At 59.3% G+C, this 23,264-nt stretch overlaps 2 protein-coding genes and 1 long non-coding RNA gene across 7 annotated transcripts in view; 2 read left to right on the top strand and 1 right to left on the bottom strand.

The window, feature by feature from the left end:
* Positions 1-3,947, top strand: part of RABEP2 (rabaptin, RAB GTPase binding effector protein 2) — a 13,383-nt gene extending 9,436 nt beyond the window's left edge. Inside the window, exons 8-13 of the mRNA XM_047837731.1 lie at positions 786-941; positions 1,998-2,175; positions 2,320-2,331; positions 2,433-2,488; positions 2,751-2,867; positions 3,299-3,947. Coding sequence (XP_047693687.1) covers positions 786-941; positions 1,998-2,175; positions 2,320-2,331; positions 2,433-2,488; positions 2,751-2,867; positions 3,299-3,400 — 621 coding nt within the window. The 3' untranslated portion in view covers positions 3,401-3,947. The remainder of the gene's footprint in view (positions 1-785; positions 942-1,997; positions 2,176-2,319; positions 2,332-2,432; positions 2,489-2,750; positions 2,868-3,298) is intronic.
* On the bottom strand, positions 3,904-19,785 carry ATP2A1 (ATPase sarcoplasmic/endoplasmic reticulum Ca2+ transporting 1). 4 transcript variants are annotated; one of them, XM_047837724.1, is made up of 23 exons: positions 19,170-19,785; positions 18,809-18,826; positions 18,326-18,408; positions 16,808-16,912; positions 15,972-16,110; positions 13,953-14,033; positions 13,012-13,097; positions 12,559-12,856; positions 12,200-12,366; positions 10,424-10,512; positions 10,053-10,155; positions 9,721-9,852; positions 8,034-8,156; positions 7,687-7,905; positions 6,648-6,983; positions 6,223-6,443; positions 5,913-6,115; positions 5,681-5,766; positions 5,455-5,588; positions 5,216-5,333; positions 4,870-5,035; positions 4,622-4,666; positions 3,904-4,209 (listed from the first exon to the last, which is right to left on the bottom strand). In XM_047837724.1, the coding sequence occupies exons 1-22, from the start codon at positions 19,285-19,287 to the stop codon at positions 4,662-4,664; spliced, it is 3,030 nt and encodes a 1,009-aa protein (XP_047693680.1). In that variant the 5' UTR covers positions 19,288-19,785; the 3' UTR covers positions 3,904-4,209; positions 4,622-4,661. The 4 variants fall into 4 exon arrangements, with proteins under 4 accessions (XP_047693680.1, XP_047693682.1, XP_047693679.1 ...); XM_047837726.1 differs by having other exon boundaries at positions 4,870-4,987; XM_047837723.1 differs by lacking the exon at positions 4,622-4,666.
* Positions 17,925-23,264, top strand: LOC125154065 (uncharacterized). Of its 2 annotated transcripts, none has more exons than XR_007147659.1 (3): positions 17,925-18,367; positions 18,821-18,909; positions 22,827-23,264. It is a non-coding gene; the product is annotated as an uncharacterized LOC125154065 (long non-coding RNA). The 2 variants fall into 2 exon arrangements; XR_007147658.1 differs by having other exon boundaries at positions 18,818-18,909.

Below are 23,264 nucleotides of genomic sequence, written 5' to 3'. Positions count from 1 at the left end.
AGGTTTTCTGATGTGTCCAGAGAAGCCAGAAGCCTGGGTATTTGCGTGCTGTCTCCTGACTTTTAAAGTTGACAACTAATTAAAAAAAATTTTTTTTAACGTTTGTTTTTGAGAGAGAGAGAGAGAGAGCGCGCGTGCATGCGCAAGTGGGGGAAGGGCAGAGATACAGGGAGACACAGAATCCGAAGCAGGCTCCAGGCTCCAAGCTGTCAGCACAGAGCTTGACAGGGGGCTCGAACCCATGAGCCGCAAGATCATGACCCGAGCTGAAGTCAGACGCTTAACCGACTGAGCCACCCAGGCGCCCCTAAAGTTGGCACCTAATTGAAGCTTAAAAACAACCAAAAAAAAGTACGGACCAAGTAAAACACTCGAGGTGGCCCGCCACTTGTGACCTCCAAGCCACCGAGGCAGGTGTATAAAGGGGATGCCTGGGTGGCTCGGTCGGTTGAGCATCTGACTCCTGATTTCAGCTCTGGCCATGATCTCACGGTTTGTGAGTTCGAGCCCCACATCGGGCTCTGTGCTGATGGCGCGGAGCCTGCTTGGGATTCTGTCTGCCTGTCTCTCTGTCTCTCTCTGCCCCTTCCCATTCACGCTCTCTCAAAATAAAAAATTAAAAGAAGAGTGTATAAGAAGCTTGGGGGTCAAAGGCACTTAATAAAGGGTGCTTCTTCCTTTCTCAGCGGCGGAGGGTGTCAGGAGGAGGGGTCAGGGTTTGGCCTCACGGGGCTCTGGCGACACCCTGTCCCCCTCATCCCCTCCTACTGACTATGCATCCCCAGGCAGAGCTGGCCACATCACACAAGTGCCTGAGCCACGAGGTAAAGCGGCTGACTGAGGAAAACCAAGGACTCCGGGCCGAGCAGCCGCTGTCTTCCGCCCCCCGGGGCCTGGAGCAGGATGAGGGTCACGAGGAGTCACTGCCCAGCTTGGTGCCGGTAAGGGGAGTGTGGGTGCTGACAGCCCGGGGGCCCCCCTGCTGGCCCTTATCCTCCACGCAGAGCAGAGCATTGGCCTGGGACCATCCCCCCTTCCCAGCCTCGGTGTAAAGAGAAGATGACTTTGCAGAGCGCTTGACGTGAAGGAGGCAGTGATGTGACTGTTGTTTTTTGTTTTTTTGTTTTTTAATGTTTATTTTTGAGAGAGAGAGAGACAGAGCCAGAGTGGGGGAGGGCAGAGAGAGAGGGAGACACAGAACCTGAAGCAGGCTCCAGGCTCCGAGCTGTCAGCACAGAGCCCGATGCGGGGCTCGAACTCCCGAACCGTGAGATCACGACCTGAGCTGAATTGGACGCTTGACCGGCGGAGCCACCCAGGCGCCCCTGGTTTGTTATTTTGAAGTGAGAGCCACAAAACTGAATTCATCGTCATCTTGGTTTATTACCAAGCTGTCTTCGTTGACCTGTGCGTGGCTCTGTGGACCGAGTTCATTAGGAACCTGAAGGTCACCCGGAACCCTTGCCCACCCTGAGAGCTACGGCCTCTGTCTCCTTCCGTGCGCCCCCATAAACCCCTGGGTTCTGTTTCTGCCGTCCTGACCTTTGATTGAACTAAGGGTAATCCTACAACTGGGTGTCCCCATGGGACTGTGGGGGACTCTCAGTGTCTCTGAGGTCCTGGTGGATCCCCTGTCGTTCTCTTGCTCTCTTTTGGTATCAGTTTTGTTGTGCTACATGCGCGGCTGTCCAAATAGCGCAGTGCTAACTTTTGTTTTCTGAGCATTACAAAACGGTGTCCCGCTCTAGGCAATTTTCGGGAACTTTCTGCCCTCAGCGCCGTGCCGGCGGGTCCCTCCAGCCCTGGCAGTGTGGCCGCTGTAACGTGTTCACTGCCGGCTCTGTCCGTCCACTCTCCTTGGGAGCGGCCACGGGGGTCCTTTCCCCTTTTCAGTTCCCTCCCTCCGTTCCTTTGTCCCCTTCCCCGCCCCGTCCCCGTCGGGCTGCTGGCCCCTGTGGCCTCCGGCCCGCCGGGCAGGTGACCGGCCTCCCTTGCAGGAGCTGCAGCAGCTGGTGCACCACACGAGGCAGGAGGCGCGGGCCCAGCAGCAGGCCCGGGAGCACGAGGCTGAGCGCCTCCGGATTGAGATCGTGACGCTCCGGGAGGCGCTGGAGGAGGAGACTGCGGCCAGGGCCAGCCTGGAGGGGCAGCTGAGGGTGCAGCGGGAGGAGACAGGTGAGGGCGGAGGAGGGGAGCCGCCCCGGCCTCGCCCCCAGGGAGGCTGACCTCCCCACAGGGGAGCACCCGGGCACCAGTTGGGGAGAGAGAGGAGACCGCGTAAGAACAAGCCTTGACCTCTCTTTTTTCCTTTCCACGCAGAGGTGATGGAGGGTGAGTATGGGCTGGAGCCTGGCCGGGCGGGGGGGGGGGGGGGGGGCGCGCAGGGCAGGGAGGGTGCGGGTCTGACGTCCGGCCCCTGCCTGACTTCCCAGCCTCCCTGTGCAGCCTGAGGACGGAGATGGAGCGGATCCAGCAGGAACAGAGCAAGGTGAGGCTGGACTCCGGGGCCAGACTCCATGACGGCGGGAGGGGCGGCAGCGTGGAGACCCCCACCGGCCTCTCCCGCCCTTTCTGTCGCCTTTAGGCCGGGTGGCAGGAAGGCCCCGAGGTAGCCACCGGGCTCCGGCCTCACAGAAGAGGTCAGGGTCAGGGACGGTGTGGAAGGGGCACCCCCGTCCAGACATCTTGTTTCCTTGGCCGCACGCCGTCCCATCTGGTGCCAGCCCCAGCTCTGCGTCCTGTCCCCCCAGGCCCAGCTCACAGACCTCCTCTCAGAACAGAGGGCCAAGGTGCTGCGGCTGCAGGCTGAGCTGGAGACCAGTGAACAGGTGCAGAGGGATTTTGTACGACTGTCCCAGGCCCTGCAGGTACAGTGTGTCCCCTTCCCATCAGGCTGGCATGATCCAGGTGGCTTGTTCTAGATCCTGCGAGGACAGCCTTCCAATTAGGGGAGTTCCCTTCCTCTTCCCGAGGCCGGCGTCCTCCTCTCCTCTGAGTTATTGCTCAAAAGAAATTGAAGGCCGTGCGCGTCTGTCTTTGGACACGTGGAGTCCTTGGCCCAGAGCCTGGCGTGCCACGTGTGGCATATTGTGTCAGCCCCACCTGCCCAGCCCGTGCTGCATCAGGCCACTCTGTCAGGACCCATTTCTTCCCTTGGACCCACTTTCACTGTGGGTTGGGAAGATGGGGCGCCTGGGTATACTGGTCCCGGGCCCTCGTCCCTTGGAGGGCTGGCAGGTGGGGCGGGGGCTACGTTTCCCCGCCAAGCACCCTTCTCCTGCCTCGCCGGACCCCACAGGTGCGCCTAGAACGGATCCGCCAGGCCGAGAGTCTGGAGCAAGTGCGCAGCATCGTGGATGAGGCGCCCCTCAGGGACATCAGGGACATCAAGGACACCTGAGGGGCTAGCACCCACCCACCCCGGGGGAGACTGCCTTTCCCCACTCCTGAACCAAGAGGCCTGGGCTTCGGGGGTCTCGGGATAGTGTCTTCATCCTCTCCAAGCCTAGGGTTGAGGTGCCGGGGCCGCCGCTTCCCTGTCTCTCTAGCGCCTCCTCCCAGGGGTGGCTGGCCTCCTGCCCCCAAGGATGACACCTGGGTGGGAGTCCCAGCCCCCTCCGGGAACCAAAGGTGCAGGCTTAGCCCTGCGGCCTCCTGGCTGCCATGCTGCCTCCTGGGTCCTGGTCCTCCTGCCGCTGTCTCCTGAGCCAGAGTAATAGCCACATCGCTTCCCCGACGCACAGCCGAGCTGTGAGCGGCAGCTGGGGGCCTCTGGCGCGTGGCCGCGGGTCCCTCCACCCGTGCACCCCGGGACGGGCAGCTGCTCTCTGGACCGCATGACACTAAGATGCTTGTCCCCAGGGGCCCAACCCAGGCCCCAAGATGTGCACAGAGGCAAGGCCAGACTTTTCTGTCATTTATTTTCAATAAATAAGCAGCTCAGCTCAGTCCGTCGCCTTGTCCCTGCAAGCCCCGTGGGGTTGGGGAGGGGAGGTTTTCCAAGAGCAGGAGGGAGGGAAGGTGGGGTGTTGAGGGGGTTGGAAAAGTGAAAGGGACCATGGTGTTTATAAACAGAAAAACGTTGGGGGTGGGGGGACGGGGAGGGCACGTGGGAGTCTGTGCCACAGCTCTGCCTGAAGATGCGTCACTATCAGGGCGGGGAAGAAGGGGCAAAAAGGACTGATTACTTCCTTCTTTCATCTTCTGGATCTGGAAGGAGAAAGGGAAGGATGAGGCAGGGGGTGGGAGAGGAGGGGAAAAGTCCCTCCCGGGCTCTGTGTCCCCCGGCCCCTGGCACACTCACCTGGAGGGTCTCCCCAGCCCCCTGGACTCACCTGTGTCCCAGAGCCCACTCCTCCCCAGCACTGTAGCCCGGGCAGACAGCTCAGCGCCCAGCGCAGCGCAGCGCAGCCCAGCACGCACCGTGCTGCCCGAGGCGGGGCGCCGCCGACCTCACAGTGAGGGCAGCAGCCCGCCCGGCCCCGGAAGCGTGGCAGCGGCAGTGGCAGCAGGGGCTCCAGGTGGAGCAGCGAGCGCAAGTGACCTCAGGCGCCACCGAGGGGGAGAGGGGGACGCGCGGGGGGCACAGCAGCTAGGGGCGAGGGCGAGAGGGGGGCGATACCTGTGACACGGTTCAAAGAGATGGAGGAGGGGGAAACGGGTTATCCTATGGCCAGAGAGGACAGAGAGACGGTTACGGAGGGCGGGGGCGGGCGCGGAGGGCCAAGAGGGCTAAGGGGGCTGCGGGTGCCTGCACAGGTGCAGGGGAGTGGGGGCCCGGGGAAGGGACCAGAGCACCCAGCTGAGAAGGGGGGGGGGGGCCGTGTGGGGCCAGGGGCGAACGGTGCCGAGGCGGGGGGCATGGCTTACCCTCTAGGTAGTTCCGAGCAATGAACTTGAGGAGCTCATCGAGCAGGATGACTGGAAATGAGATCTTGAGGACCATGAGCCACTGGGTGGAGTCCAGGGCCCGGAGCTTGAAGATCATCTGGAGGGGGCGGGGGAGGGGCAGGCGGGGGTGGAGCTTGAAGATCATCTGGAGGGGGCGGGGGAGGGGCAGGCGGGGGTGGTGAGGACCAGCACTGCCCTCGGGAGGGAGGGGACAGCCCAGAACCCCGGGAGGAACCACCCGGGCCTGACGCCCTCCTCTGTCAGTGCCCCAGCCTACGAAGGCTCCCTGAGGGGCAGAGCAAGGTCCCTGGCGGAGGAGGCTCACCGGCAGAGGGTCGACATAGAGGATGAGGAAGTGCAGGGACATGGACAGGCAGATGGAGCCCAGCAGCCAGATGTTCACCCAGGGCGGCATCCGCAGAAGGGACTGGTTCTCAGACAGGCTGTGAGGCGGAGGCCGGGTGGCGGCAGAGGGGGGCAGAAGAAAGCAGTGGTGAGCAGAGAGAGGACAGGGAGGACACGGTGGCCTGTGGGAGGCGGCAGGGGTGGGTGGGCAGGCCCCACCTGTTGAGAGCGTTGCACATTTCAATGGTAACCAGCACAGACAAGGCCATGGTCATGGGCTGGGGGGCCTCAAAGACCTCGCAGTCCAGGCCCTCAAAGTCGGGGTTTTCCTCGTTGCACTGCATGAAGTGAGTCTGCGGGGGGAGGATTGAGGAGCTGGGATCCCACAGAAGCCTCCACGCCACCCTCTTGCTCCTCACCCTCCTCCCGCCTCTGTCCTCCCTACCAGCTGGCTGTAAGTGACGTGAGGCCCGTCATCTGCATACAGGAACCACCAGGCAGCCGCTCCCACAGTGGCCGCACCCACGTAGCCTGTGATAGAGACGGGAGAGGGGAGGCGTCAGGAGGGCTCCTGGCCATGAACAGCTGGTTGAGGAAGAGGGCCCCTCGGGTTGGCTGCATCAGGGAGCAGGTGTCCCGGAGGGTTGGGAAGGATTGTGGGGTCCCGTCCTGCTCACCCCCGATTGCCATGTAGCGGAAGAAGAGCCAGCCACTGATGAGGGGCTCCTTGGGGCTCCGGGGAGGCCGGTCCATGATGTCCAGGTCTGGTGGGTTGAAGCCCAGGGCTGTGGCCGGGAGCCCGTCAGTCACCAAGTTCACCCACAGCAGCTGCACAGGGATCAGGGCCTCAGGCAGTCCTAAGGCGGCGGTCAGGAAGATGCTGCCAGAAGGAGGGGGTCACACGTCCATCCTGCCTCCGGACCTGGGGTCGCCCCCCACCCCCACCCGGCCCTGGGTTCCTCCGCGGTGCCCTCCCTGGCCGCTCACCAGACCACCTCGCCCACGTTGGAGGAGATGAGGTAGCGGATGAACTGCTTCATGTTGTTGTAGATGGCGCGGCCCTCCTCCACCGCAGCCACGATGGTGGAGAAGTTGTCGTCGGCCAGCACCATCTCGGAAGCGGTCTTGGCCACGGCGGTGCCGGATCCCATGGCGATGCCGATCTCGGCCTTCTTCAGGGCAGGGGCATCGTTGACACCATCACCCGTCTGAGGGGAGAAAGCGAAGGTGGGACGCGAAGCCTGGCACACACCCCTCCTCCGGGGTTGACCCTCCCCTGTGCATCTGGCCAGGGCCCCCGCTTAGTCCCCCGGGGCCCCCAGCTCTCGAGACCATCATCTCAGGGGACTCTGTGCAGACTGCTCGTCGCCCATGCACGTGGGCCCCGCCGCGCAGCCCTGCCGTCCCCTCACCATGGCCGTGATCTCATCGTAGGACTGCAGATACTCCACGATCTTCGACTTATGGGAGGGCTCCACACGGGCGAAGCAGCAGGCGCGACGGCAGGCCTCCCGCTGTTCCGCCAGGGGCAGGTCGTCAAACTCCCGGCCGGTGTAGGCTCGGTCGGCCACCTCCTCGTTCTCCCCAAAGATGCCGATTCGTCGGCAGATGGCAATGGCTGTGCCCTTGTTGTCCCCGGTGATCATGATGACTCGGATTCCGGCATCCCGGCACAGCTGAATAGAGCCCGTGACCTCCTTGCGGGGCGGGTCCAGCATGCCCACCACGCCGACAAATGTCAGGTCCGTCTGGGGAGACAGCAGAGAGCGACGGGGTTGGGGAAGGACTCGGAAAATGAGCCGGGGAGGAAGCTCAGGGGGAAATGGGGAGAAAGCTGACCCTGGGCCCGGTGTGTAAATCCCAGGGGGGCCTCAGAAGCCCAGGGGCCAGAGATCCTCCCTGTTCACACGTGCGCCTGCAGGCCTGATGCCGCCAGGCCCGTCGTCGCTGGCAGACCGCGTGCATTTCAGGGCAAGAACTCGAGCTGAGAGGACAGTGGCTTCTGCCCTCAGGAGGGCCACTCACTCAGTCTACAGCTTTGAGCAAATCCACGCTACCTGCCGGGCCAAGGGGTCCCGTCTGGAAGACGAAGGGCGTGGACTTTGGTGCTATCGAGAGAGCCAGTCCACTGCAAGATAAGGCGCTTGCGCCAGAATTCAGGTCTATGCCCTGCTTCTCGAATCAGGAATACCTCACTCTGGAAACACATCGGCAGAACCGAGAATGCCCGCTGACCGAGTGGCTCTCTGTTCTGGCTGCCAGCGCCACGCCTCACTTCACACGGGTCCATGATCACAAGCAAAGTAGTACTGGACTAGGGGGTTCCTAAGGTTCTTTCAGATTCTAGGTCCTGTCCTGTGATTCTAGGGCCCGTGCGAAGTAGGAGAGGACCGGGGCGGTGCAGGGGTGAGGCGGATGACTCTGGGGTGACGGGAGGCTTCGTCTGCTCACCTCGTACTCCATGAACCTGGCAGAGTCATCCAGGATCATCTCCTCTCGCTTCGGGGGGGTGTCCCGGGTGGCCAGGGCCAGGCAGCGCAGGGTATCCCGGCCGGTGCCCCACTCCTTGATCACGGACAGGATCTTGTCCTTCACCGGCCCTGTAATCGGCACGCGGGTGGTGCCAACTCGCACGTAGTTGCAGCGGTCGATGACCCCCTCAGGGGCACCCTAGGAGACCAGAATGGCTCTCAGAGACTACTGTCTTTCTTCCAGGGCACAGTGACAGGGGGCAGGGATAGGAGAGGGCCTCGGGATTCGGAAGAAGAGGAGGACCGAGGCACATTCTGATTTCTGACCTTGACAAACATCTTGTTGCCCACGGCAGCCCGGGATTTGGCCGGGGAGCAATAGACAGACATGGACTTCCGGTCTCGGGAGAACTCCAGGGTAAATTCCTTCTTCATTAGCTGGCGGATCACCTGGGAGAGAGGAGACAGACAGGAAGAGGCCAGACGTGAGGCTGGTGGAATCAGAACGATGATGTTGTGCCTGAAGGGCAGAGTCCCAGACCTCTTAAAACACAGTCAAAAAGGATCTGGAGGTCAGAGCAGATCCCAGGCTGTCTCAGACTGCTGTCTCGGTCTGGTACCTACGGCACAAATGGAGAGAATTCCAAGGCTGCTGGGGCCACCTTCTTACAGCATCCAGTTTAAAGCCCAGCAGAAACAGGAGGGCACAAGATGGCACTATCTGGTAGAACTTTCCGTGATGATGGGAATGTTCTGTAATCTGACCCGTCCAACACGGCACAGTTGAGCACAGTTATTGGGCATGGAAAATGTGGCTAGTGCAGGGGAAGAACTGGGTTTTTACTTTTATTTAATCTTAACTAATTCAAATGGAAATGACTACACGTGGGCTCCTAGAGACATGTCATCGGACGACGCAGACCCAGTAGCCTGGCACGCTGTAATAAGCACTCCACGAAATCAGTGAGAGCCTTCTTTCACCAGATGCATCATAGACACTTCAGAGTAAACCAGGAATGACAGTAACAATACATAAGAGAGAAGCTGATGCTTATACTAAAGCAGCAATGAGCATTTTACAAATACAAAAAACAGGAAAAAAGAATGAGTGAGGGGCGCCTGGGTGGCTGGGTCGGTTAAATGTCCGACTTTGGCTCAGGTTCGATCTCACCGGTCGTGAGTTTGAGCCCCTGCGTCAGGCTCTCTGCTGTCAGTGCAGAGCGCACTTCAGATGCTCTGTCCCCTCTCTCTCTGCCCCTCCCCTGCTTGCGCACACATGCAAAAATAAATAAACATTTTAAAAATATTTCTTTCAAGGGGTGCCTGGGTGGCTCTTTCAGTTGGGCGTCCGACTTCGGCTCAGGTCATGATCTCACAGTCCGTGGGTTCGAGCCCTGCGTCGGCCTCTGGGCTGACAGCTCAGAGCCTGGAGCCTGCTTCGGATTCTGTGTCTCCCTCTCTCTCTGCCCCTCCCCTGCTCATGCTCTCTGTCTCTCTCTCTCTCTGTCTCTCAAAAATAAACGTTTAAAAAAATTAAAAAAATATATTTCTCTCAAAAATAATTTTTCTCTCTCAAAAATAAACATTTAAAAAAAAAGGAATGAGCGATGCTGAAAACATAATATAGAAGAGGAACTTGATATACACATTAAGTAAATATTAATCCATAGAATGGAGTTTGTTCATCTGGACAAGGGGAAGCACCGCGATGGAGGGCTTGTGCTTTGTGTGCCCAGCTCCGTCCCTTCCACCTAGGGACACGCAGGAGGAAGTGCCATCCAGGGGCGCTGCAGTTGGCGGTGGAAAGTCCAGGGGCAGGAGGTTCCACCCAGAGCCAGCCTGGCCAAGGAAAGCTGTGGAGAGGCCGTCTGCTTGTGCTGACTGGGGTCCCGGCATGGGGCACAAGGCCCTGCCGGGCCGGACCGGGGGCCTCTGTGTCCTGAGGTTCCCTGGGTCCCGGCCTGTGCGAGCCGGGGTGAAGGAGGACCCCACGGGAGGCAGCGCACAGACTCACTGAGTTGCAGGCGTTGGCCCGCTCCACTTTTGAGAGGCTCCTCACGTCTGTGCTGAACACATTCATCTTCTCCACCAGGGTGGTGAGCGCCGTCTCTGTTGCCTCACCCACCTTCTCGTAAACACCTTTGGCCTGAGAGGACAGAGGAGGAAGAGCAAGTAGGTGCCCTGCGCTCCCGGCCCCTCGCTCCCACCTCTCGCGCCCGCCGTCCCCCTTCCACCCAGGCCAGGCCAGGCCTCGGGACAAGGCAGGCCCTTCCCCTGCGGCCTGCTGAGGAGGCCTGAGTCAGTGGGAAGGGGGTGGAGGGGCTGCCTCTGGCGTGGAGAGGTTACCTCGTTGAAGTCCAAGGAGGAGTCATTGCAGAGGGCACAAATGGTGGCCAACTCCACCAGCCCATCATACTGCCCTGAGCGGACTGGCTTATCATTCTTCAAGCTGGCAGCGGGGCAGGGAGGAAGGAAGGAAAAGAGACAGGGAGAGAAGAACAGGGACTGAGATGCAGAGAGAACGTGGGGAAAGCGGCGAGGGACAGTCAGGGACACGGCGACTGACACGGAGGCCAGGTGGGAGAGAGAACAAGGTTGGGGCAGAAGAGGAGACGAGAAGAAGGACAAAACTAGAGGCAGGGCCCCAGGGAGAGAAGTGGAGGGTGTGTGTCTGGGGGGTGGCGAGAAGCTCAGGGGAGAGCTTTGGGGGGACTTACACCTCTCCTTCTGGAGCGTAAGTAGAACCAGTGATGGAGAACTCGTTCAGGACACAGATGTTTCCGTCCACCTTGTCGATAATAAACATCTACAGGGAGAAGGGCAGGCGCACAGAGGTCTGTCACCATCCCCGAAGGCCAGTGCCCTGTCCCATGCTCACAGACTAATGGGAGACTCCTGGCTGCTTGCCTCCCCTCTCCTGGTACTCCCTTGCCACCATTCTCCGGGTTCAGCGTTAGTGGCCCCAAAATAAGTCATTGGTTTCTGCAGGCCACCACTGGAGGCTCCTTCAGATCAGTTAATAAAAAGCGACCTGCACGGTAAAAGGTGCTTGCGGCCAGATCTTCCAGTTTTGCAGGAAGAGCCAGAAAGTCAGGTTATCTTCCTGTGCCATCTCCAGACTTTCAAATGAGGGCAATCAATTCATTTTTAGGGAACAGGACAGGAGCCCAGTTGCAGAAGCCTGCGGTCTGGCTTTGAAGCCTGGGCTCTGGAAGGTCCCAGAGAGGAGCAAGCCTGCTCTGAGCTATAGCCAGCGGGGAAGGATGGGGCTAAAGACGAGTTCCGAGATAAAGCGGTTCTGTGGTCAAGTTTGCAAAACTCTGGGTTAAAGAAAGCGGAATCCACCCTCTTGACGGTCAGCGTTCTCCAAGGCTTTCAAGTGCCAGCAAGCATGTGGGTGTCCCCAAAGGAGCTAAGGGTACAGCTGTCCTCGCCTGACCACACGGCCCTCGATTCTCAGAACAATTTATTCTTCCTGGATATGCCAGCCCCTGGAACCCTCCTTAGAGCCGGGGTTCTCTGCCTGGGGTCCATGAATGAGACCCCCGACCCCAACCCTCTGCCAAGAGGTCTGTGAACTTTGATGGCAAAACAAAAAACAAAAAACAAAAAACCTCTCATTTTCTGACATTGAGCATTTCCTTCCAATTATGAATGCAGGCAATGGACCACATCAGTATTAGCAACAGCCGTGCCTTTGCCACCAGTGTGATCACAGATACTTTCCTATCACGCTGCATTGCTGCAGAACCCTCACAATAGCATCTCTGCTCATCGCGGCTTCCTGCTACTTAATGCGTTAGTTCCAAAGCCTGTGTGTGACCAAATCACAAATTTGTTTTTAAAATGTTTTGGTAACTGAATTGCAATCACCGGTTTCCCTGTAACCCGATGCATTTTTTTAAACAGAACCCTATGTATTTTCTTTTCTACGTTTCAACTGTTGTCCATACTGCCACACATTCCAACTGAGGTACAGAAAAAAGTAAGAGCCCGGGGAGCCCGGGTGGCTCAATCGATAAAGCGTCAGATTCTTGGTTTCGGCTCAGGTCATGATCTCGTGGTTCGTGAACACTGACAGTGCAGAGCCTGCTTGGGATTCTCTTTCTTTCCCTCTCTCTATCCCCCCCCCCCCACCGCCCCTCCCCTGCTCACGCTCTCTCTCTCTCTCTTTCTCAAAAAAATAAAGAAAAAAGAAAGAAAGGAAAAGAAAAGAAGAGAAAAGAGAAAGAAAAGATTAAGAGCCCTGGTCTGGGAAATGCTGTTCAAGATTCGTGTGGCCATGGAGGACCATTCTAGCAGGTGGGGTGAGCAGAGGGGTCTCTCTCGGCCTTTTTCGCAGCTGGCCGATCACACTCTACCTGCCCTCTGAGCATTTGTTTCCCCGGCCAGAATGAGAAGCTGCCAGTGAGGAAGGGGTAACCCCATCTTTGAAGGGCTCATTTCATCCCAAAGGCAGTCTTCGGAGAGGGAGCTGCCCCCCCTTCCCTGACCTTGCAGACAGACATCTGGTTGGTGGTGAGGGTGCCCGTCTTGTCGGAACAGATGACGGAGGTGCAGCCCAGAGTCTCCACGGAGGGCAGGCTCCTCACGATTGCATTTTTCTTTGCCATCCGCCGGGTGCCCAAGGCCAGGCAGGTGGTGATGACCGCAGGAAGGCCTGTGGGGAGGAAGAGGAAGGAGTGAGGACTCAGTGACAGGGGAGAGAGGGAGACCTTGTGTGGTAGGCTGAATAATAGCTCCCAAGGCAATCAGGTCCCGATCCCTGGAACCTGTAAACGTTACCCTACTTGGAAAAGGGGTCTTTGCAGATTAGATTAGCAGATGGGAGGAGAGAGAGAGCTTGCCATACCTTCTGGGATTGCGGCCACAGCCAGGGCCACGGCAATCTTAAAGTAGTAGATGGCACCCCGCAGCCAGGAGCCGCCGTGGACGGGATCGTTGAAATGGCCGATGTTGATGAGCCAGACGGCCACACAGATGAGGGAGATGACCTTGGAGAGCTGCTCCCCAAACTCATCCAGCTTCTGCTGCAGAGGGGTTTTGTCCTGTTCCGTGGCAGCCATCTGGTCACGGATCTTCCCAATCTCGGTGCTCACACCAGTAGTGGCCACGATGCCTAAGGCCTTGCCAGCTGCGATGTTGGTACCCTGAGAGGGTGAATGAGAGGCGAGGAATCAGGCGAGAGGAGACCCTCACGCTGCATCCTCCGAACTGCGGGCCTCATCTCTTCTCATGCCGCCATGTCCCTCCCACACCGGGGCCTCTGGCTTGAGCACACGACAGCTGGCCCTGCATGGCTCACCGAGAAAAGCATGTTCTTCTTATCCTGGTTGACAGCTCGGGGGTCAGGAACAGGGTCTGTGTGCTTGATGACAGATACGGACTCGCCTGTGGAGAAGGAGCCAAGGGGTTTTCAGATGACATCATGTCCTTCTCCCATCCTTCCCGCCCCTAACTCCCGCCCTGCTTGGCAGGACAGGGCCTGGTAAGGACCGAGCAGCAGTTCTGGGGGAAGTCTGAACTCTGGAAAAAGCGATGGGAAATCCATCGCACTTAGAGTAAAAGTTGCCCTGAGTCCCAGCTTAACCACTTACATGCTGCATAAACTGGGATCTCTTAACCTCTGTTCCTCTGTAATATGGAGGCAATATATATATAGACTTCGGAACAGGGTCCTGGCGAACGTCGAACGAGCTGACGTATGTGAAGGTGCACAGTCAACGACAGAGCACGTTCTTGGGAAGGAGACGTCCCTACCGTGCCTCCCTCACCCCACTGGGCAGGGGCTCAGGGAGCTGCCCCGGGCCGGCCCATCCTTGCCTCTTTGGCCCACAGGGAAAGCTCCCTGGCTCTTCACCCTCCCTCTCCCAGTGGAGAAACAGAAGCAGCTGTGGTTTCAACCATCCAGACCCTCCGTCATGTCCTAGAATCTGTGGTTCCTCACTTGGGGGCTTTTGAGGGAACGGGAGAGTTCTCTGGGTGTCTGAATGCCCATGAGGAAGGACGGGGTCAATGACCATCTGGAGAGTGGACCATCAGCATAAACATCCTGCCCTCTCCCATGACCCCTTGTTTCAGGCTTGCGACAGTGAACAAAGCTGAGCCACTCTGAGTGGGTCGTGTTGCTGGGTGTTCTCTGTCATCCACCTGGAATTTCCTCCCTGTGTGTCCCCTCAGCTCCCCGCCTCATCAAATCCTCCCCCCGCCCCTGCATGAAGCATCCTCCCACCCAGGCCCCCGGACCCGTCAGGATGGACTGGTCAACCCGGAGGGTGGTGGATTTGATGGACAGGATCCGGATATCTGCAGGCACTTTGTCGCCCACTGTGGGAAGAGCAGACAAGAGTGAAGTCAGTTGAGGAAGGAGTTTTCTTCCTTCCCAAGAAAAGCCCAATCTTCGTCTGACTACCTTACCTCGTCCTTCAGGTCGCCAGGGCTGGGTGCCCACCCTGGGCTTGTGTCAGGCCCTTGGTGTGGGTTGCTGAAGCCCTAGCAAGCACCACCCCGCCCCCCTCAACATTCATTCCAATTGCCCCCTTGTCGCTTTTCTCCCCCTGGGGCTGTGAGCCCGTGAGTGGGCCCTGGGCACTGCCTGGCACATAGCACGTGCTGGATAACGTGCACCGAGTGGCCAACAGGAAAATTAGGAATGGTCCAGTTGTGTAACGGGACAGCAAAACAGAGAGGGAAACAAGAGGGAGAAAAGTGAGGAGAGAAGGGCAAGAAAAGAACTGAAGAAAACGGTAAACTTGAGGGACGCGCATCCGGGGGAGAGAATGCCATGGAATCACGGGGCAGGGGAACAACAAGAAACCGGAGAAAACATGGAGATTGAGAAAATCAGTGTCAAGCAGGACAAAAGCTGGAGCAGGGGGGAAGGGGGAGAAGGGAAGAAGCAGGAGGAGAGGGAGGAGCCGCAGGGGCAGAGGGCGCAGGTCCAGCAGGGCCTGGCGGAGGCCGCACGACTGCGTGCACGTTAGAAACCCGCCAGGCCCTGGTCTGAGCACCTGAGGGAAGGCAGGAAGCCTCGGTGAGTGAGCTGGGGAGATGATGGGAGAGCAGGGGAGGTCTGCAGGAAACAAGGAATAGGGGGTGGGCTGGGGAAAGCCGAGCAAGCGTGGGGGCAGGCCACGGGAGATCCACGGGGGTGGGTCAGTACGGGAAACCACCTCGTGGGTGGGCTGACAAGGCGGGTAACGCCCCCCTGGACTTCAGGGCCTCTGGGGAGGCTAATCACCCCCCAGAGGCTCTGCTAATCCCGCCTGGTCCCACAGATGGTACTGGGGACAGGGTTCGCGGGGCTGTTTCCCTTTCCCTGTTTCTAGGGTCCCTCCTCCTATGCCGGAGGAAGCTGACGGAGGAGGGAGGCGGTGGCCACGGAGTTGGGCGGGACACCCTGTCACCCAAGCCCCGGCGATATTTATAGACGTTCATGGCGCTGACTCCAAACTGTCACCGTGGCAGGGCGGCCCTGTAATGGCGCAGCGGGGTCTTCAGCCCGCCCTCCCTCCCTCTCCCCAGGTTGCCCACGGTGGCAACTTGGGAGTCTTGTGGAAGGAAGGAGGCCTAGATCCATCCCCCTATGCCAGGGCCCTAGAGATGTGGGAAGGCCTGTGCGGGGCCAATATAAAAACCGCTGAAGGGGGCAGAATCCCAGTAATCTTAGCCACCCGGCCCCCACCCCTCCCTGGTCAGGCATTAAGTGTCCCTCGCCGGAGAGGCGGGGCCCCTCCTTGAGCTCCCTCCTCCCAGGTCCCGTGCTCCCTGCTGGGCCCTGAGTTTCCCTTACATGGTTGGGGGCTTGAGCCTTCGGCCCCCCTCCTCCCTTCTACCCTCACTCCTTCCCCTTCAAGAGGCCTCAAGGGCACTGAGAGGTCAAGATTTAAAGCTGACCAAGCTTGGGGGTGGGTGGAAGGAGCGGGAAGCCAGGCTTCGGGAGGGGGGTGGAGACGGGGCCATTGGCAGGGACTAGGTTCCACCTGTTGCTTGCAAGTGCTGGGTGAGAGGAGGGGGAGCAAGGGGTCCGCCTGGAGCGTCAGGGACAGGACTGGCTGTTCCTGCTGAGACTCTGACGGGGAGGGGTGCTGTGGCCACAGTGCCCTGGGGTGACCTCCTGAGGAGTCTGGGAAGGAGAGGCAAAGGTTCCACCATCCTGGCTACCTCCCGGACACCAGAATCAGCGGCCCCCACCCTCAACATACACATCCTCCCTGTCTTGAACGCAAGGCCTCCCTTCCTGGACCACTCACTCCCATCACTCACCAGCCACCTCCACAATGTCCCCGGGGACAATGTCCCGAGCCTTGATCCTCTGTACTGTCTTGCGGTCAGCCCGGTAGACTTTCCCCATCTCGGGTTCATATTCCTTCAGAGCCTCAATGGCATTCTCTGCATTACGCTCCTGGAGGGACAGGGTGGAGGAGAGGAGGGTCATCAGAGGGAGGAAGGTTGTAGAAGGGGAGGGGACTGGCCGGGGAGGATTAGGGGCAGGGGCCAGAGTCCTCAGAGAAACAGGGACAGGACAGAGGAAGAGCAGGTTATGCAGCCCTGACTTCTGGCATAGGGGAGTAAGACACACCTACCACGTGAAGGTAGGTGTGTGTGTCGAGGAAACTGTCACTTATGGCTGAAAACAGGTAAGGATGTTCAGAGGAGAGAAGAAAAGAGAATCAAAGAAAATCTGAAAGCAAGGGGCAGGAAAAGTAGAGGGTGGTAAGGTAAGAAGGAAAATCAAACTACATTTATTGAGCTGCTACTATATGCCAGGCACGGGGCTGGCTACTTCACACTCATCCTGGTACATTTCACCACAACTCTGAGGGACAGGATTGTTAACCCCACTTTATGGATGAGGAAACTGAGGCTGAGAGAGGTGAAGGAACTTGCCTGGGTTATCCAGCCAGCAAGTGACAGTGGGAACACCAGTCTCCCCACCCCCCCACCCCCTTTCCCACACTCCATCCCCTTTCCAAACCTGGCATTAGGAACAGAGAACAAGGCAAGCCCAGAGGAAGTGACGGAGGAGGAGGAGACTGGGAGGGAGGATGGCTTCATGTTTAGTGTCAGGATGTAAGGACTGAGGCGGGGTCACTGCTAACCTGCCAAACCCCCACGATGGCATTGGCAATGAGGATCAAGAGGATGACAAAGGGTTCAACAAAGGCAGTGATGGTTTCTTCACCTTCTTCGAACCAGGCCAGCACCTGGGAGCAGGGGAAGGGAGAATAACAGGTGATATACCCCCCTGAACACATAAAGAAAGGCAGTGAGGCTGCGAAAGTGTGCAGGAGGCAACAGGGCTGGGCATCACGCGGGGACCGCAGCCCCGCATGTCTGAGGTCCTACGCGCTCCAAAGTGCAGACTCACAGGGGCACAGCCACTGCTGTTATGCAGCGGGAATGTGCAGGTGTAGACGTGTACAGCTCGGGGTTTAACTGGGAATGCTTTCGGATTTCCCTGGCCGAGCTGTTGGCCTGGAAACAAAGCTAGCAGGACACCCAGGCCAGCGACCCCCCACAACCACATCCATCCCATGGGAGACAAAACTCCACAGGGAAAACCCTGTGGTCCTCGCGGACGCTGCCCCCCCCCCCCCCCCGCCAGCCCTCCCCAACAGCCCAAGGCAGGGAAGCTCCAATTTCATGAGGGAGCAGGAGGGGGGATAGTGTTACGGGGCCTCCTGTACACACCCCACCCCAGCTGTTGCCACTGCCGGGCAACAGCTACAGGCAAATGTCAAGGAGCAAATCTGAGAAGGGAGAAGGGAGGCCCTGCCAGCTAGTACTCAGGGGCCTCCAGGGCCTCCATAACGGAGAGCAGGGGACAGGGAGACATCTTGGCCCCCAGTCTTGTCTTCCGGCAGGACTAAGATGTTAAGGAAGAAACTCTAAAAGATGAGCTGCTGGAGTGCTCGGTGTCGAGGGGGGCTCCTGGGCCAGACAGGTGTTGGTCCTGCCGCTAGGAGGGGCCCGGCGAGGGCGAGTAAGGTCAGGCCAGCGGGGTGAAGGGGGGAGGGGGGCCCCAGGAGTCCCAGTCTGGACAGCGGCCGGCAGCGAAGCCCGGAGACAGGTAAGGGGTCCGGCTGGGCCTTCTGGCACATCTGGGGGCACCCTCACACCAGCAGCTCTTTCCCGCCTCTGGGAGGGAGTCTTTGCCCTGACCAATCGGCGCCGAGAGGGCGGGGCAGGGGGCCAGGAGGCTCGGGGATTGGTGGAGCGGCTGTGCGCCCCGGGGCATGCCGGGAGCGGCGGTGGCCTGAGCGTAGCCGTGTCTGAGCCCTGAGCCGGGGAGCCCAGCGTTTGGGAGGGGTAACCCGAGCCCTCGAAGCCCTTGAAGCTGCGGGGGTGGCTTAGCTTCAGTGTTTTGGCCGAGAACACCCTTAAAGCTTAAAATAAAACCTGCCTGTGGGGTGTGGGGAGGACCGAGGCGTATGCGCATCAGCACGCCCCCCCCCCCAATACCTTCCTCGGCTCTGGTTTGGGGAACAGGATGCCGAGGGCTTGGACCAGAGGGGCCGGAGCCCCCCCCCCTCCGCCCCCCACCCCCCGCAGCCCCGTGGATGCTCCAGATCCCCGACCCACACCCCGGCCGGCCCCAGATGCCCTCCCACACTTACGAAGGAAATGCAGGCGGCCAGGAGAAGGATCCGCACCAGGAGGTCTTCAAACTGCTCTATCACCAACTCCCACAGGGACTTCCCTGGGAGAAGAGGCAGGGGAGGGGGCCCCCACGGTTAAGGTCTGGTGGATGAATGGCTGGGACTCCAGGTGCAGGCTGGGATCCAGGGGCTGAGAGTGGCCTGATTTCCACAGCCTAAGCAGGAAGGTTCTGGGGGTGATGGGCAAGCCGCTTGGTACTGAGAGGACTGAGGGAGCTCGCCAGGAGTCCAGAAACAGGCTCCCCAAAGTTGTGGTTGGTTGTTCAAGGGCTGGAGGCCTCACAGAGACAGTACCTGGAAACTCCTGCCCCCAGCCAGCCTTTATTTAACCTTTGGGGAGGGTATTTGCCCCAGGAGTCAGTCGGGAGAAGGTGGGGAGAAGGGAGTGGGGGGTGTGGGGAGGAGTGTCATTAAGAGAGTCCAGAGATTCCAGTAACTTACCTTCCTCAGCAGGGAGCTCTACCCAGGGAAAAAGAAGAAAAAGACACATTCATTTGGGGCTCAGTCTGATGCCCCCCCCCACCCAGGATTCTGTGGCTAAGGTAAGAGAATCAGGTCACCAAAAGGGCATCTGAGGTTCACCAAGGTCATCCCAGAAAACCTCCCAAAAGTCTGAGCCTCAGGGACCCTGTTTTGTCAGTATCCTCTTAACCCCTGCAGTCACCGGACCATGGCCAACCTCTTCCCTGAGGTACTCCGGAGGGAGAGACTCCAGTGTGTCTAAGTGTGTGAGTGTGTGTCTATGTCTGTGTTGTGGGGGAGCAAGAGGGCGTTACCAGCCTTTCATCTAAGAGACGCTTACCATTGGGGCCGTATTTCTCTAGGTGCCGCTTCACTTGGTCCGGCGTCAGGCCTGTAGTCTCGCTCACCCCAAAATAGGCCAGACATTCTTCTGTGGTCTTGGAGTGTGCAGCCTCCATTGTGCTCCCTTCCTGGGGGCCAGGGGGCGGTGTGCTCCTTCTGGGGAGTTCTCACGCTTTGGGGGTCTTCCTCAGTGCGTCCAACTGCCTGTTTGTCTGGGTTTCTTGTTTTTTCTCTCCTGCCCCCCCCCAGGATTTTCTTCCCTCCACGAAGCTCTGACCCCCGTCCCACTTGCAGCAGCCGGCCACCCCCCCAGCCCCCAGCTGGTCCTTATGAGGGAGTAGGGGGGGGCAGGCTCCCCCCGCCCAGATCAGGGATTGGCTGGCTAAGACTCCGGCAGGAGGGGTCAGAAGAGAGATATTTCTGCTGACAGAGGGGGAACCGTGGGGCTGCAGCCTGAGATGTCACTCATGAGGGAAGCTAAGGTGGCCCCAGCCCCAGGGAAGGGGGGGGCAGGGAAAGACTTCACTTTCTGTCTTCTGCTGACCCCTCCCCCAATTGCCTGGACTTCCTTGGTTGTAGCGAACTTCCTGTTCCAAACTCATGCCCCCAGTTCTTCCCCACTTCTACCCTCAGGCCTCCACCCTTCTCTTTCCCCGACCCCCATCCCGTTCCACCCACTCTCAACCTGTTTCTATTGTGACAGTCTCCTTCTTCCTCACCCAGTCTGCAGATACTCCAACCTTCTGGGCACTGGAGAGGGGGACAACATCCTTTTGGGGGCCAGAGGAAATGGTTCTAGAGGGACAAGGGGAAGTAGGGAGGGGAGAGGGTCAAGGGGACAGGGCAGAAGATGGTAACCCTACCCTCGGGAGGGGTTGCTGCAGCCATCAACAAGGGATTTAGTGTCCAAGCCCTGGTGAGCAAAGCCAGGACTGCCTGTCTCTCCCCCAAACTACCCCCCCTCCCCATTGCTCTAACTCAGCCTCTGGGAATGTAGCCTTCGGGGGCCCCCCCATCCCTGATAGGGAATCCCCCCCCCCCAAGAAAATGGGATACCCAGACAGCCAGGTAATCCAAGAGGCTACAGAATGTGCTGATGGCAGAGGGAGAGGGATAAATGTTTCAGGTTGGGGGTGGGAGTCACCCCCAGTCATGGAATGAGGGTCACCTCATCCCCCACTGTATTCTTTAATTCAAGGGGCTCACATGGCAGACCCCAGATGATGTGTGGTCTGCACTCCCCCCGACCCTGAAGTATCTCCTCCAGGGGAGAGAGGATCAGAGCTGCTCAGGTGCCGGGCACATCCCACGGGAAGAGGCATGAGGGAGGAAGGGGTGTCAAGGGAAGGGGGCTGGGAAGCTGGAAAGGGTAGAGGTCCCAGACGGAAGGAATGGGGAGGGGGTAGCTCGATGGGGACAGGTCTAGGGGAAATAAGGACAGAACAGAGCTGGGGAAACAGACAGGGCTGCCCGGGTCAGAGGGAAGTCTGAGGAGCAATGGGGAAAAGGGACAGCAGGGAGCTGGCATGCGGCAGCCAGGTGGGTGGGGGCCCAGGGCTGGGTGCAAAGCCACAAGTTGTTGCTGAGCGGCTGGCCTTGGTGTCAGCTTCCTCGTAGAAGCAGCTGCTCTGAGCCCCCCACCCCCACCCCTGCTCCGGGACGGGGGCGTCTTTTGGTTGCTCCCAGGGCAGCTGCTGGAGGAGCAGAGGGTAGCCTGGGCTGTGGGCAGGGGAGGAAAGGAGGGCGGAGAGAGGAGAGAGGTTCAGTGAGAGTAGCAGCGGAAGGTCAGGGAAGGGAAGAAGGAGCCTCAAGTCCTTCCTGCGTCTAGGCCTCCGGCTTCCTAAGATGGACAGTCAGCAGTCCAGGCCACTGAAAGGGTTCTCCAGGCTGCTTCCCTCCCTGGCACTCAAGTTCCTAAGCAGACAATGACAGAGGAGACGGCGAGCAAAGGAAAGGGAAGCCTCACTTTGGGGGAGCGGGCTGGCCAGCAGGGGTGGGGGGCACTTAAGGATTTAGCCCCCCATACTTCTCCTTCTCTGCCTGGACTTCTGGGTGAGTTGAGGACACGGTGCTCCTTCTGTCCCCCTTTTCATGGTTCTAACAAACCCCTCCCTTAAGCTGTGACCTGGGGATGGGGGCTCAGACAGTGGGGTTACATCCACAGGCACCTCCATCTGGCCCAGCACCCACCTTCTTAGGCCAGAATCAGGCTCAGCATCTGCCAAGCCTTTTGGTGCTCTCTGGCTTCTCCCCGCCACCACCTGGAGAAGTGACAGGGGCACAGTCTTAAAGGAGCAGGAATGCCCAAACATGGAGAAGGGGGGGGGGGGGGGGGAGACTGGAGGGATCGCAGCTTCGAGGGAGTTGAGAGCAGGAGGCCGAAGGGAGGAAGGCTTTACAGGACACTGCTGCCAGCCGGGCCCTTTAAGGTGACTCCTACCTCCCCCAGCTTCCCAGAGGGAAAGCTGAAGCCAGAGAGGGAGAGCCACACGACAAGAGCTGCAAAAGGCTGGCCGTCAGGGAGCCTGGGGGTGCAGACCGGGAAGGCACTGGTTCTCTTGGATCCCTCCCGCTGGGGTCTCCAAGCCCACGGTTGTGGGTGTGCCTCCCCTCCTATGAGGGCTGAAGCTAATGGGAGAGGCCCGGTTCTGAAGGACAGGGACAGAGAGCCTGGCCACTCCCTGACCGGTCCCAAACTTCAGCTCAACCATCCTTATAGCAAGGCTAGAGGGAAACAGTCTCTGAGGCTCTTCCAGCCAAGACATGCAGGTCCTGGAGTGCGGGGTGCTCCTTGTCCCCCTCCCCCACCCACTTCAGAAGGCAGGTTCCTGACGCTGGCGGGGTTTAGGGGGAGGGGGAGCCTCATAGCACCAGTTGCTGCTAGATTAGGAGGGGATCATGTCCTGCTTACCCTGGGGCGCCACAGCCTTCACTCACCACCTCACTTTCCAGAATACAGCACCCAGACGTCCATACCATCCCCTCCTTTGCAAGGTCAAGTCTATCCCCAGTCTCCTGAGGCCAAGGTTTGGGGGAGCCCCAGGGATTAGACAAAACTGGGAGAGCCAGCAGGCTTCCCCCAGCTAGCCCCCAGCCTGGGTGGCCTGTGAGCCCAGCTGTCTCCTGTCCATCTCCCAACAGGACGCAAGGCCCAGAATAGCAAGGTCATAAGCATGGATAGGGCCTCCTGGAGGTGGGGGAACGGTGGCTGAGGGGCGTGAGAACGTAGGCTCCCTGCTTCCCCCGGGGAAGGAAGGTGAGAGGCAGCGCTGGGTGGAGGTGAGGAGGGGAGAGGGCGGGATTCTTCGGAACCCGGCCCCTCCTTGTGGACACCCACCACCCACAGGGCTGCAAAGCCATGGCTGCAATTCAGCTCAGAGAGCAGAGCCTGGGTTTAATGGGGGCGCTGCAAGGAGTGAAAGGGGTTGCAAACTCCTGCCCACGGGGCTGGGAAGGCCACGTGAGTGAAGTGGGCCAGTAGGGATGGAGCAGATGTGGAAAGAGAGCGGAGGAGCACGTGAGGGTGGATCTTCTGATTTTCTGGAGAAGCCAGTCATCTGAACTTGTAGGTGAAATCCCTACAAGTGGAAACACTATCCAGGCCAAGCAAATCGTATCAGCAGCTCCAACCCAAACGAAACTTCCCATTTTACAGGTGAGGATACTGAGGCCTGGAGAGGCTAACACCTGGCCTAGGCCAAACAGCAAAGGAGAGGAAAAGCTAGGAGTGAAAGCCAGTGCTCTCTGTCATCTACCCCCCAGCTTCCCAGCCTGGCCCCGAGAAGGGGAGCAGCCAGCCTGCCCTGGGCCCCTCTGCAGCCAGACTCTGTGGCTGCCACATTCAACCTCTCCCAACACGGCCACTGTGCCCCAACCCCGCCCCCACGATCTCCCTCTGCCTGCTTTCTCCCTCGGGTGGGAAGCCTTAACTGAAGAACTTAGAGCAAGAAGGGTCCTTGGAGGTTGCCGATCCTGCTGTTCACTGTCCGGTCCCGTTAAGAGAACTTGGCCGCAAACCCCCGAGAAGCACTATTGGGCTCTGCACTTACCGCTCAACAAACAGGACCGCCCACGGAGGAGCAATGGGCCGAAG

This window comes from Prionailurus viverrinus, chromosome E3, assembly GCF_022837055.1.
Source record: "Prionailurus viverrinus isolate Anna chromosome E3, UM_Priviv_1.0, whole genome shotgun sequence".
Classification (NCBI taxonomy): Eukaryota; Metazoa; Chordata; class Mammalia; order Carnivora; family Felidae; genus Prionailurus; species Prionailurus viverrinus.
The sequence above is the reverse complement of the archived record's forward strand: the minus strand, read 5'-3'. Positions and strand labels throughout refer to the sequence as shown.